This window comes from Martes martes, assembly GCF_963455335.1.
Source record: "Martes martes genome assembly, contig: scaffold_57, whole genome shotgun sequence".
NCBI classification, from domain to species: domain Eukaryota; kingdom Metazoa; phylum Chordata; class Mammalia; order Carnivora; family Mustelidae; genus Martes; species Martes martes.
In genome coordinates this window covers 377402-391769 of record NW_027666627.1, presented here as the reverse complement: position 1 = coordinate 391769, position 14368 = coordinate 377402, and the positions used below count along the sequence as shown (strand labels likewise).

At 55.2% G+C, this 14368-nt stretch overlaps 1 protein-coding gene across 1 annotated transcript; it reads left to right on the top strand.

Moving 5' to 3' along the window:
* Positions 1-9053: 9053 nt before the first annotated feature.
* Positions 9054-14165, top strand: LOC308337879 (nucleolar MIF4G domain-containing protein 1-like; the record flags this gene model as incomplete). The annotated part of the gene is made up of 3 exons (XM_080831424.1): positions 9054-10028; positions 11334-11461; positions 12316-14165. The coding sequence occupies 3 exons, from the start codon at positions 9054-9056 to the stop codon at positions 12602-12604; spliced, it is 1392 nt and encodes a 463-aa protein (XP_080687550.1). The 3' UTR covers positions 12605-14165.
* Positions 14166-14368: the final 203 nt, after the last annotated feature.

Sequence of the window (14368 nt, the reverse complement as noted above, 5' to 3'; positions counted from 1 at the left end):
ATACATTAAATATGTTCATTTTTAATATATCAGTTGTATGTTATCTTTTGAGAAGAAATTGATGGGCCTTACATATCAACAAACCAAGTATTGGTATTCAGACAACAAGGCCAGGGTTGTGCTCTTAATGTTAAAAACCCTCATTTAGGGATGCCTGGGTGGCTCAGTGAGTTAAGCAACTGTCTGCAGCTCAGGTCACGATCCCAGGGTCCTGGGATCGAGCCCCGCATCCGGCTCCCTGCTCAGTGGGAAGCCTGCTTCTCCCTCTCCCACTCCCCCTGCTTGCGTTCTCTCTCTCACTGTCTCTCTCTCTCTGTCAAATAAATAAATGAATTCTTTAAAAAAGAAAAAGAAACTACTAATTAAAACCATATACAGAAAATTTGGATCTAAAACAAAACAAAAGAAACCTGATTTATGTTGCCATCCTCAGGAAGGACAGCCAGGTCTTCCCGTAAACTAGGACTACTGAAGTCCCAAAGTATTTTTCAAAAAGTACCTGGAGGTTTATTTAAATACCCAACAAGTACCAGTAACACCGTTAATGGGACCAGTAACATCCCAGAACGTAGAGCCCCAGACACTGGTCACAAGCAGGAGGTTGGACCCAGCGTTCAGCCTTGTAGTCTTATCTTATCAAAGGCTTTGTTCAAGAAAGCTTTAAGGACATCTCTCCCGCCATAAAAGGACTCAGCAAGTCTTCTGGGAATGAGCACTTGGGTGGCGATCGGGTAAGTTAAGCTGCTGCACACGCTCACTTAGCAGGATCAAGCCAGACGCAGGCGTCAGTCGGACAAGAGCGACTGTGCCGACGTCTGCCGTGAGGCCGCTGGGCTGTGTCTTGACTGCAGCCGCCCGGTACCTCCAGGGGCTCCCGAGCCCTGGGGAGGGCACCGCAGGGGCGGGTGCGTCGGCAACAAGGAGGACCATCTCCCGTCGAATGAGGCCACGTGACCAGATAGGCGAGGAACTATTCTAAAATCTTTACGTGCGAGGCGGTGGGAAAAAGAGCCATCCCGACATAATTAAACGTGCACTTTTCTGTCAGAAGACCATTCCGGCCCACTCTGGTTTTCCCAGTGACATTATGATAAAGGCAAAAGGTGCATTAAAAGCTTTGGCTCTATACTGAGGTCATAAAATCTCGCACATAGACAGTTCCTGTCTCGGGAGTCATATGGCAGAAACAGACCACTAAAAGCTGCAGAAAGTTCTCCAGCAGCTGCCTCCGGCTGCTCTCGGGAGCCCAAGGGAACGCTCGCCCGTCGAACGCTGAAGCACGCCCGTGATGCTACATTAAAGATACACTTTACTCAAACAAAAGAATTTGTTTTCTATTTATTCTCTTGGAAAAATGAATTGAGAAATGAAATATTAGACCTGCCTCATTTTTCAGGATGAAATTCTGATGAGCCTCTGGGTCGACACCAAGCCCAGAAGGCGGCCTCGCCTAGAGCTGTTGCGTCTTGAGCTGTGGGCGTTCGGCTTGACAAAACTCTAGGGGCAGGACAGAGTTTGTCAGGAGGAAAATGTCTTCATCATGGCAAAGTGACCGTGCCAGAAAGAAGGCAAAATGAGGAAATGTGTGTTGGGGTGGACGGTCACCCCTGAAGTCCCGGACAGTTGGGCCTCGGAAGGACAGACCATATGCCAGCTGCCCCGGTGTGAGGGGACTCTCAGAGCCACACTCCGTCCCCGCAGGATGGAGGAAGGACCATTTTCCTGGCAACAGAAAGATTCATCATACATTTCACAAAGGAGACACAAAGTTCGGTAATGCGAGACCTTGATTTACAACGGCCTCCTGATTTATAGTTGTGTATTTTTAAACTATGCTATTTAAAACACAGCTAATTTAAAAGCTAGCGTGTAGGCACCATTTGATTCTTGCTAAAGATTTACTCTGCACTAATACGAAAATTATTCTGTCTACGTTATTCCCACTTCTCCCACACCAGATCCAACCTCCAATAAAATTGCTTGTCAGGTAATAGATATTGGTTTCCTCGGGGTAGTTACTCTCTCTTTGTCTTTTCACTCCACCCCCCCAACCCAAATACAGTTCAAATGCTACAGACACAGCATACGAAAGATGCTTCCTAGCAGCAGCGCTCTGGTGAGTAAAGCAGCGAGTGTTTTTAAGAGGGCCCTTCCCGCTGGCATGACCAGCCTCTGCAAATGCCCTGTTTCAGTCAGAGGGTAGAGAGACACAACAACACACTCCTCTTGCGGATACGGACACTGCCTGCCCACCCTGCCCAGTGAAGCGAGGAGGGCCAGCCAGCCCCTGTTCCGGCTTTGCACCCTCGTCCTGCTGCCTCTGGGATCATAGGCGACTTTAAAAAGCCTGGGAAAGGGCCTGGCTCAGGGCAAACATGCCATAAACGTTAGCCATCCTCACTAGCACAGACACGTGAAATTCTATCCAAGCTCATTATTGTTAGTACAAGACCAGCAGATAATTTTTGGAGAACCCGTTCAAATTCTCCGAAGAGGTGCGTATGTTGCAACTTCTGTTGTAACCCAACCGAAGTGAGCCCACAATCTCCCACAGGAACCTTGAACTCCAAATCACCAGGCCAGGGATCCCAACTCGGTTGCTGTAAAATTTTCAAACATCTCCACTTCAAGCAACCAGCAAACAGGTGCTTGCTAAAGACGATTATGCCAGGCACTGAGAAATCAAAAAAGCGTGACCCTGGTCCCCTTCCTTGGATAAAACCATAGGAACCAGCCACCACGAAGCCTCGACGGTCAGGAGGAACGCTCCAAGAGAGGGCGTGGGGCCTTCTGAGCGAGAGGACCCAAGGTCAATCTCAAAACAGAGGTCATATGTGGCTAGCTGTGCGAAAAGGCGTACCTGGGAGAAAGGGCAGGGGAGGCTGGATAGTAAGCTGGGGGGCAGCGTCACTACTTTTGGGGATGTCTGGGCGGGGTGGTACAGCCGTGCCGCTGGCCTCCAGGGACTCCAGCCTCGGCCTCCGGAGCACATCTCCTGCGACCCGCATGAGCTGTCACCTTCACAGACCCCCGGACGCAGTGAGGATGGAGAAGACCATGCTCACACTGAGTCTGGGATCTGAGCAATATTAAAGGGTTGGTGATTTCAGCCAGCGATGATACTAAGTAGGATTTTAGGCTAATTGAATAATCTATTTCAAAATTCAAATGATGATTAGCTTGCTCTAGTGCAAGCAAGATAGAGCATAAGCTAGACCAAACAGCCATGTAGAAAACGGAGTTTTATGAGTCCACGTAAAAACGGACGTCCTCAGTCTATCCTGGCCCAGAGCACAGTAAACATCAGGACGGACGGTCTCATGCGGGAACGCTGATGGGAAAAACACACGTCCAAGATTGCCCTGCGCGGACACAAGCCCGCCCGACGACCAAGCCCTGCGCAGAAGCAGCAGAGCAATTCGTTCCCGAAGAGAGTGAGAAATCCCGCAGAACTCGTGAAACAGGCAGAACAATGACCGAGAAGGGGAAGGCCCCACGTGGAGACCGGAACTGCCTTGATTCAAGGGCCCTGAGGCAATGCATGCTGCAAGGGAGGGGGGCGCCTCCCGACGGGAGGAAGCCGCTGAGGGGCGCGCGCACAGGAAGAGCAGAAGGACGAGCGAAATCGAACGGCGCGTCTGAAATAGAGCCCGAAGCGGACAGCGCTCTACCGACCGCGGGGCCCGGACCCGGGGACGGAGGTTTCCTACGGACTTCGGGAAGCAGGAAGGAGATTGATCACCGAAAAGAAAGCCATGGCATTAATAATGAAGGGATCAATGACACAGACAAATATATGTACAGACCATCGCCTCGGCTTGAAGACGGCAAAGGCCCAGCTGCATCACCGCTTTCAGGTTTATTTATAGATCAGTGTCTTCATGTGATAAACAGTTGGCTTGTGAACGAAAAACACTGAAGATCACGACAGACAACTACGACTTCTATTCCTTTTCTTTACTGCACGAGAGATGTCAGCGCAGGTCTGTGCCTCAGGGACAACTCCTTAGTCCTCTGGTGGGTGGTGCCCGAGGCCGGGCACCCTCCGGCCGACCTCTACCAGACACAACACTCAAGGCCCCTGCACGCTCGGCCAGGAGCCAAGGTGCCCTGGTGCTCCTCCCACGGAAACGTCCTTCTCCACGTCCGACCTGCCCCCGGGGGCTGCAGCCGAACGCCGTCCGAGCGCCGTCGAGAGGGAGACCGGACCTTGCGGCTCTGGACCCAGCCTTTCCGTAGCTGATTAACGTAGCGAGGGAAAGACTCTCCAAGTTCTTTCTTGCCCCGGTGTGACTGCACTTGGGCGTTCCAACAAATACTTGAGTGGCCACTGCCAGCCAGGAACAGAAGCAGGTCTGGGGGCAGACACATGGCTGCCGCAAGCAGGAGAAGACAGAAGCTGAGCTCTCCGGCTGGGAGACGGAGGGGAGGGGTCAAGGGAAGCACGAAGCTGTGTCTGGGCGAAGCAGAGGTGATCATGCAGAAGGGGCGCTTCCAGGCAGAGGGCAGTCAAGGAGGTACGAGAGGGAGTGAACTGCCAAACCAGGACACGTGCAGAAGGGAGGCCAGTGGGGGGGCACGGGGGCGGGGACCCAAGTGGGCTGGAAGGCCAGGCTTTGAACTTGGTTCTTCCAGGAGCCACAAAAGATCTTCCGCGGGAGAACGGCAAGGGGAGACTCAGGGGGAGACCGATCACTCTGGCAGCCCATGGACTGGAGAGAGCCAAAGGCAGGAGACGCTGGGGCCTGCCCGGGACAGGGGCCGCCAGGATGGAGAGGAGGAGACTCTGGTCTGGCTGAACGTTCTCCAGCAGGGCACCAGTGTGGATGCCGGGGAAGACGTCTGGGCTGGGTTCAGCAGGCCGGGTGGTGAAGGAGGCAGAAGAAGGGAGGTGTATGTGACCTCGCAGCCAAGGGCCACCGACAAGGTCAGCCACGGGATGGCGAAGATGAAACCCCGGAGGCGCTGTGAAGGAGAGGCTGCGGGGACAGGGGCTCACTCCCACCACTGCAGCACAAACGGGCACGGCTCTGGGGTTCCAAATGTGGCATTATCAATGCATTCAAAAAGTACACGTATCCAGTTCCTGGAAGCAACTTCCAGGATGACGGTGGTGCGAAGCATGTGCCCAGCCCTGCAGACACACACACACGACGCGTGCTAGAGTGTTTGTTAGGAGGGCAAGAGCTGGGTTTTCAAAAGGAAACTGTCAATATTCCTCATTAGCACCCGGCTACAAGAGTGGAGCCCGTCAAGCCACTGGAAAGAGTGGTGGATCCCAAATCAGGCCTCTCCGATGCCCAGAGTCATCCTGGAGGCTGTGGAATGCAGATTCTAACTCAGGGGGTTTGGGGGGGGGACTCCGGTGCTGTGTTCCCCATAGGCCTCTGCTCAGCAGTGGTCAGGCCCCAAGCCGCTGACGTGAAAAGCTGTATCTCTCATAGATTGCAAGACAATAGATCCTGTTTTGGTAAAAAATAATAATCACTATCATCACCGTCATAATGCAAGTTAGTATACACATTTGATATCCAGAAGGATACGCATCCCTGGAAAAAAGAGCACACGGAGGACGTCCCTTTTACGTTACATGTGTAACCACGATGCTTCCGGTTTGGGGCGCCTGGGCGCTCCGTCAGGCGAGTGTCCACCTGCAGCTCAGGTCCTGATCCCAGGGTCCTGGGATCGAGCCCCGCATCGGGTTCCCTGCTCAGCGGGGAGCCTGTTTCCTCTCCCACTCCCCCTGCTTGTGCTCTCTCTCTTTCTGTCAAATAAATAAAATCTTAAAAAAAAAAAAAGCTTCCATTTTTTATGATGAGCTGGAATTATTTTCCATCAGAAAAATTTTTTTTTAAATTTTTATTTATTTGACAGAGAGAGGGAGAGATCACAAGTAGGCAGAGCGGCAGGCAGAGAGAGAGGGGGAAGCAGGCTCCCCGCTGAGCAGAGAGCCCGATGTGGGGCTCGATCCCAGGACCCTGAGATCAGGACCTGAGCCCAAGGCAGAGGCTCAACCCACTGAGCCACCCAGGTGCCCCAGAAAAAAATTTTTTAATCAACATGTGCACTGAAACAAAAAAAAAGTTTGTGAGCCTAAATGTTATGGACAGAATATTTGCGCCCCACCCCCCAAATTCACACGTTCAAGTCTTCCCCCCCCCGTGTGGTAGTGTCTGGAGGGGGGACCTCGGGAGGTGAGTAGGGCGGGAGGGTGGAGCCTCAGGCTGGGATTAGAGCTTTAATAGAAGGGACCCCAAGCCCTCCCTCATCCTTCCACCAAGTGAGGACAGAGCGAGATGTCATTGGTGACCAGTTAGGGGGTCTCACGAGACACTGAGACTACCAGCACCCGACCTTGGACCTTCAGCCTCTGGCCCTGTGAGAGTAAACGTGTGCGCGCAGGCCCCATCTGTGGCGTTCTGTCACAGTCGGACGAAGACATAGTTAAAGGCTACACTTCAAGTCGTATCTCGTATTACTCTTAATAGATCATTCATGCTATTATTTGTAAAACGCTCTCAGGCAAAGCCCCAGCCCGCAATTCTTTCTAGGCTGGGGGACGAGTGTCTGATACAGCGGCCTCATGTCTGCCCTTCCATTCTGACCCGCCTCGGTCAGCCCTGCAGGCAGGTGGGTGAGCTTTTCACCATACAAATCTCTTTAGGTCACCCCCACACACACCAAACACTGAGACCTGAGCTCTCCCTAAAGCATTCCCCTGGTTTCCTTGTGCTCCCAGAATGAAAACGCAGTGGGGGCTGCCAAACTGTCACACCTGGCCCTGCCCCGCACCCAGCTTGTTTTTTGCACGAGCCTACCCACGTGCCCGCGCCAGCATCCGCTGCTACCACTCGCTCAGGGCCCTTGTTGCATGGGCCCTGTGCCATTAAGGGACGGTTTTACGCTTTCATTCCTTGTCTTGGCCACAAGACGGTGAAGCCGCTGCTTGCCCTGCCCCCAGCTGCTCTCACTGGGGAAGAAGAGCCTCCTTTCCGGTGGTGCTGGGGCGGTTTGCAGGTTCGGAACAGAGCTCCTCCAAGTGAGAAGTAGCCAGAAAAAATGCCGAAGGCCTCCCTCACTTTAGGGTTTCAAGATTTACCCACATCAGTCCCTCCTGGAGTCCTAGAATCCGTGGCGTCAGAACAGAACCTCCTCGATAAGGAAGCCAGGGCCAGCCCAGGGCTCAGAATGATTCACAAACACCCGATGATCTGGGAGGTCACGGACACCAACGGCTCAAGTGACGACATGCCCAACCCCCTCCCCAGGACTCTGTATCAGTGAATGGATTTGATTCATTTGGGTCCTGTCAAAATGGGTTAGAAACAAGCGTCTCTGGCTCCCTCTCCCCAGTGAGTATCCGAGAAATTATTCAACAAGGGGGGAGCACGAACCCCAGGCCGTGACAGCGGAAGCTGGAGCCCAGCAGAGCCTGGAGGTGAGGACACGGAGACAAGCTTTCTCATCCCTGCTCTGGCTTTGCCCTTGCGTATGGCCAGGGCCCGGGAGGGCAGGCACCCAGGAAAGCAGCGGTGGGCCAGCACCCCATGCACCTGCTCCTGAGCCCCAGACCCCCAGGACTGGAGCTGCCCCCCGGGGGACCCTGCCTCCCCCGACACTTGCCTCTGGGAGCTTGGTGACCTGCACCAGCCAACAACACAGCGTCTCTCCACCCCTGAAGGCTCCTACCTTCAGCCTTCGACACATTCACTCCCAGTGTCCGTAGCCCAGGAGAACAAGCCCTCACGGGTAGGCGTGGGGAGCACTGCAGCCCCAAAGTAAGATGAGAAAGGAGACCACTGCAGCATGAGGCAAGGACTGAGGATGGGACAGACTGAGAACGGCCTGGCAGAGGCCCTGGGGGACAGCAAGAGGGAAGCAGTGCAAATTGCACCGTGAAAATGAAACGAGGAAGTTATTTTGTAAAACCCCGTTGGTCTTCACAACAGCCCGGTGCCTAGGCACTATCACCCGCCCATTTTGCAGAGAAACAGACTCCGCGAGGTCACACAGCTGGGAAGCGGAGAAGTCAGGGTTTGAACCCCAGCCCCAGAGCCCGGGCTGCTGAGCACCCTGAGTTCTGAACTTTTATTTGGTTGTGCCTCTTGTCCTTTCCAAAGCTTTTCTTTCCTGCTCCCCAGCAGGCCCTGGGTGCTCCCACGCGCCTCCTTCCCGTGGCTGTACTAGTTTCCTGAGCAGCAGGAATGCCTCATCCCCGTCCTGACGCTGGACGCGGGAGACCGAGGTGCGGGCCGGGCTGCTTCCTTCCCGGGGCTCCCGCAGAGAGTCTGTTCCAGAACTCCTCCAGCTCCTCCGGTTCCCGCAAATCGTGGCGTTCCCTGGCGTGTAGCGGCTTCTTTGTGACCTTCTCCCTGTGCGCCCCTACTTCCCGCTGGGAAATCCAGGAAAACCTCCTCTTACCTTTCTTTTTTCTAACTGAAGGACAACTAAGATACAATGTTATATTCGTCCCAGGTGTACCCTCCTCTTGATTACAGCTGCCAAGACCCTCTTTCCAGCAAGGTCACGCTCCCAGCGTCCGGCGGTCAGGGATGCTTCCCTCCCCAGGCAGGTGTGCGGATAGAGAAACCCGGGAACAGCACCCCAGGAAGCCAGGCCGCCCCACCACACAGTAAGGTGACCGCTGCGCCGCACGTGGGAGATCCGAGGCCTGAGGCTGAGTGAGAGAAGCCAGTTTCAGAACAAGCTCGGCTGAGGTTTCCCGGTAAAACGCACAGACAACAGCGCGCACGTCCTCCCTGCGGATGCGGAGAGGCAAGCACGTCTGGAGCCGCCCCCTGCACAACTACGCCCCCTTCTGTGGCAGGTCGCCAAGAGGCCTCTTCACCGCGAGCTGTAAGGGGTCACGCATTAGATGAGCACGTATTTGTGCGCTCGTCACGCGGCCCGAGAGCAGCGGCTGTTCGTTCCCGGGAGGTTCCCTGCGCTGCCGCCCTCCCGCCAGCAGGGGGCGCCCGTCTGCCCTCGCACAGCGCCCGCTCTGCCCGGAAGTCCCGCCCCGACCGGAAGTCGGCGTACGAGCTGCCAGGAAAATGGCGGCGTCCGCGAGCGCTGGAGCGGCGCGCCGGCTCGGCCGCCGGGGGAGGGGACCCCACAGGCAGCGCGGGCGCGGGGTACGCCGCGGGCCGGGGGGCGGCACCGAGGGGGCCCTGAAGCGGCTAAAGCTCGCGGTGGAGGAGTTCGTGCAGGCGAGCTCCGAGGGTGAGATCCCCGGCGGCGCCGCGCGGCCCCCGACGGGCGGGCGCGTGCGGCCGGGCGGGAGGAAAAGCCGCAGGGAGCTGAGGAAGGAGAAGCGGCACCTGAGGAAGGCGCGCCGGCTGCGGAGGACGGCGGGGCTCGTGCAGGGCCCGCGTGCGGGCGGCGGCGGCGGAGCCGGCGGAGCGAGCGGCCCCCGGGCGGCGGGGGCGGGCGGCCGGCCGTCCCCTCGTCGGGCCGCGCCGCAGCCGGAGGGGCTGCGACCTCCGCAGGCCAAGGGCGCCCGGGCCCGCAGCGAGCCCAGAGGGCCCCCCGGGACCCCCAGGCCCTCTGCAGCCGCCGCCGCCGCTCGGAAGCGGGCACTTCTGGCGGCCAACGAGGAGGAGGACTGGGAGATCCGGAAGCTGGAGCGGCGCCTCGGCTTGAACAAGCGCAAGAGGAAGGGCGGCGGGAGCTCCGTGCCGCTCACCTTCGCCCGGGACGGGCTCGACTACCTCCTGGGGGCCCTGGAGCCTGGACACAACGGCGGCTGGTGTGAAGGCGGCCGTGAGGACGAGGAGGACGAGGACGGACAGACGGTCCCCGACAGCGGCACCGACAGCGGCACCGAGGGCGAAGGGCAGCACGAGGGTGAGGAAGAAGAGGGCCGGCCGGGAGGAGAAGCCGGAGCGGAGACCGAGGAAGCGGACGGTGACGACGACGGCCAGAAAGCAGCGCAAGGGCGGGCCGCGTGCGGAAGGAGGGAAAGGAGCGTCCGTCCCGCCCAAGGAAGGAGGGGGCCTGCCCCGGAGGACTCGGGCGCGGCGGACCAGGTCGGTGGGAGCTCGGTGCTCTGCCCTTCTTCCTGAAGGGAGGGGGGCAAGAGTGGGGCAGAGGCGGCCCGCCGAGGTATTGGCCACTGTCCAGCCGACGTGTGGCGAATCGGGTTGTTGGGTTTGGAATCCCACAAGGAACAGCTCCCGGAGAAAACATCCTTAAAGATCTTTCGTCCCAGAAAGCTGGTGGCCGTCCCCCCGGTTGTGCTAAGGTGGAGTCTCCTTCGTTCGGTGTTTGCTGCCTCGGTGTCCGAACCCAAATCGGACTCCGCCGCCCCTTTGCTCTGGCCACTGAGGTGCGGGGAGGCCTCCGCGGCGCTGCCCTCCCCGAGCCCTCCTTTTCCCGTCCGGCTGCTCCTGCGGCACATCCGACACAGCCGGTCCGCGGCTCCCTGGGGTAGGGTCGTGCACTGAAGATGAGTCAGGATCCGGGACGGAGCAGCCGAGGCCTTCCCGGGCTGCCCCTCGCTGTTAACACGGTTCCTCTCAGCCGGCACCCGGAGAGGAACGTGGGGACCGCCGCACGGTCTTCCGCTCGTCTCGGATGACAGCTTTCTGCCCCAAGATACATGCGCTGCTTTCCCCGCACGGTTCTCCCTCGTCCTTTCGCTGCGTGGTGGTCTGCGCACTCACACCTCTCTGGGGGCGTCCTCTCCGAGAGCTTTGATCGCGTCCTGACTTTGCTTTCACAGCCTGTGAAGGTCTGTTCGTGCGGCCTGAGCTCATGGGGGTCACGAGGGCCGCGGTTTCTGGGTGCATAAATGTGATTTCCCCAGCCCCGGGTAACTCCCTGACGGCGTGCATTGTGCCCCGTTTGTCTCCCAAAGCCCGCGCGGGGCCGGGGAGTGTGGGTCAGAGTAGTGATGTGTAGCCCTCGGAGTGGTCGAGCTGGGGATAGTGAGCGCCGGACCGATTCTGCCACGTGTCCGTAGGTGCTAGCGTTGGACGAGTTTGGAGTGACTTTAGGACACTCTCCCTCCAGACTGGTGATGCACGGGATCGAGGTGCGTGTGTGCTGCTGTGCTGGCCGTCATCGAAGCCTGGGCTCGTGCAGAGTGTAGGGCTCAGGTGCGGCCGGGGCTGAAGTCACAGGGCAGAGAAGAGGCTGACTCTCGCGGCAGCAGTGACCCCGCACTCAGGACTCCCCGGGACGTTCAGCACATTTCTGAGGGGGGTTAAGCCTCCGTGGTCAGTCGTTACAGCTTCTCCCCGTCCTTGGGACTGTACTGCGGAAACGTGAACATAGCAAGCAGAGAAGAGGAACTTGTTCATGTAAAATTTTTGTAATTCTGTCCTTTCAAGCAGAGTCTCTGTGAAAACGAAGGCAAGTACATCCCGCCTCACGTGAGGCAAGCTGAGGAAACAGCGAGTGGTCAGAAAAAGGAGGGCCTGGAGAGACTACAGAAACACGTCAAAGGTCTGATCAACAGGTAACTCGCCCATTGCCATCCCGAGCCGTGCCAAGGGCTCGTCTCTTTCCTAAAGTTACAGAAACTTTCCCGGGAATTAGACTGTAAGTGATGGGGGAGGGGGGCATGGTGGTTGGTCTGCCCCTCTCTGTTCCTGTGATCTGTACCCTGAAAAGCAGGAAGCCCGCTGAGGCAGCTGAGGATTTTGTTTTGTTGCTCAGACAGTCGGCCTGGGCACTAGACCCCATGCTACCCGGCCTCAGGAGGGAAGACCACCAAGCGCCCTCGGTGACAGGAGGGCTCGGCTCCACAGGCTGAGCCCGGGAAGGAGGGCATTTCTCCCGGTCCCCCCACCTTCTCCCCCCCACTCCCCGTCTAGGGTGGCCAGCTTCCAAGTCCCTGTTAGGGTCCATAATCAAAGGAATGAGATTGATACAAAGCGAAGGTCAAGCAAAGCTTTATTTTGAGCCAAGCGTCGAGAATCAAACTGATTGGTCAGGGCCATCTCTTACAAAGAGGCGACCCCTCCCAGCCTCACAGACTAACTTTTATAGAGGTAGTTTAGCCGGGCTATACACAGGTGGCCAGTGAGATTGCAATAGGTCTGCAACACACAGAGAAAACTGCTAGGTTACACCTGGGTGGCCAATTGAATTTCAATTTACCCTAGTAGATATATGCACACCCCACTGATTGGATGTCTTCACCTGGCCTGACCCGCCCTTGTAACTGGGCTTTGCAAGTAAGTTCCTCTGGGAGGGGCAGGGTCAATCTAAGTTCACTGCATAAACACAAAATGACTCCCTCTGGCTAAGCAGGCCCTTACAGCTCTATTACTGTTTTTTCTTGTCTCTTTTATTCACGTCTTTCCCAAGCAATAGCAACCGCTGCATTTTCAATATGTTGTCCATGACGGCAACTCTGTGGATCTTTTTGAGATCTTTCATTCGGATGTTATACACCCGCTGGGACTCGTTGAATTCTCCCTTCTTAACAAGCGGGGCCCTCAAGTCATTCATCACTTCCCTGCGAAAGGTCACGGATGAACGCCCCTTCCCAGTCCCGAAACCAAAACACTTCTTCATTGCAAAGCCTAGAGGCTTCACCAGCACTTCACCTTCCACTGGGCTTTTCACCGCTTCTACACACCAGCACCAGTGCTAGAGATAAGCCAAACCGACCCCACAACGGTTTGGAATCTTGGAGCACCTAACAACCGTAACCATGACGCCAAGCACAAATGCGCTTGCGCACCTCTGAAACCCGCGTGGCTGCGCCTGCGCATAAAGGGCCAGCGACTGAAGGTGCCCAAAGTGCATGTGCGAGGCCCAAGCCTCTCAAATCTCAGTGCGGTGGCGCGCCGCTCTGACGGGGCGGAGCGGCGGGGCCCCCGCTCGGCTCGCCGCCCCGAGGCTATAAAGCTGGATAATATTATTTTAAAGACTCTGAAGACCTACAACAAACTAAGAAGGGTTTATTCATGAAGATTACTGAAGTTTGGTTAGAGCTGTGTGAGTCTGTGCTGTGCTCTCACTTCCCATGCCAGAAACTTGTCACTTAGAGAAGGGACTTGCCTGACCTGAGGCAGAGTAAGTCAAAGAGGTGGCCTCCATGCTAAGCACACAGAGTTCTCTAGCCTGAGGTTGCAATGCTGTTTAGGGGAAACAAGAGTAGCAAGGTATTTAACTGTAAGCTCTGAGAGGTCAGAGAGCCATCTGGATGGGATAAGCACTCCACATAAACTCCAGGTTTACCCGAGGCAGGCAGTAGAAACTGAAGCTGGTTCGAGCCACCCACATACCCATGGTTGCTAAGCCACGCGCATACACGCAAAGAAGCAGAAAGCTTGTTAGAAAGCAAAAACCAGGCAGCCTTGAAAATGACCCAAATGTTGCATGGACTTAGAAGCCCACACAGATCCATCAGCAGAGGAGAAAGCATGAATAATGGGGTCTGCACACAACATCTGCCCAATCTTTGGCTAAATGTTAAAGGATGCAGGCACAGCAGCAACATGTAGGAAGCAAGATGTAAAAATTTAAGAAATGAACAGAGACATCAATGGCTGCACATTGCAGGAGAGACAGACTTCATAAGTTTACTGGAGGCAAGTTACTAAACAAAACAAGACAACCCCCTAGGGAGGAAATCAGAACCCCTAATTGCTACATTACCTGAAATTCAACAAGATTATAAAACAAAGAGACAAGAAAGGTGACCCTTACTACAAAAAGCATTAAGCAGAAACTGTCTGAGTATTTCCAGATGGTAGATTCAGCAAAGATTTAAAAGATTTAAAAGCAGCTACATGGACATGGTCAAAGACTAATGGGAATAGTGTTGAAAACCATGATGAAAATAACACAACACATGAAGAGTCTCAATAAAAAGATACAGGGGTGCCTGGGTGGCTCTGGGTTAAGCCTCTGCCTTCAGCTCAGGTCATGATCTCAGGGTCCTGGGATCCAGGCCCACATCCGGCCCTCTGCTCAGCAGGGAGCCTGCTTCCCCCTCTCTCTGCCTGCCACTCTGCCTACTTGTGATCTCTCTGTCAAATAAATAAATAAAATGTTTAAAAAAGAAAAAGATACAAAGTAAATTAAAGATTTGAATGGAAACTTACAGCTGAAAAATACAGTACCTGAAATGGAAAATTCAACTGATTTGAGATGACAGAAGAATTGGTGAACTTGAAAAATCAACAGAAATTACTCAATCTCAAGCAGAGAGGGAGGAAAAAAAAATGAAGAAAATGAACAAAGCCTGAGACCAGATCAACGATAAGTGTACCAACACATAGGTAAGGAGACCCCCAGAAGGAAGACAGAAAAGGATTAATAAACATATTTGAAGAAGTAATTGCCAAAAATTGCTTAAATTTGATGAAAACCTAATCTGCAGATCCATGAAGCCCAGTAAATCCTAACT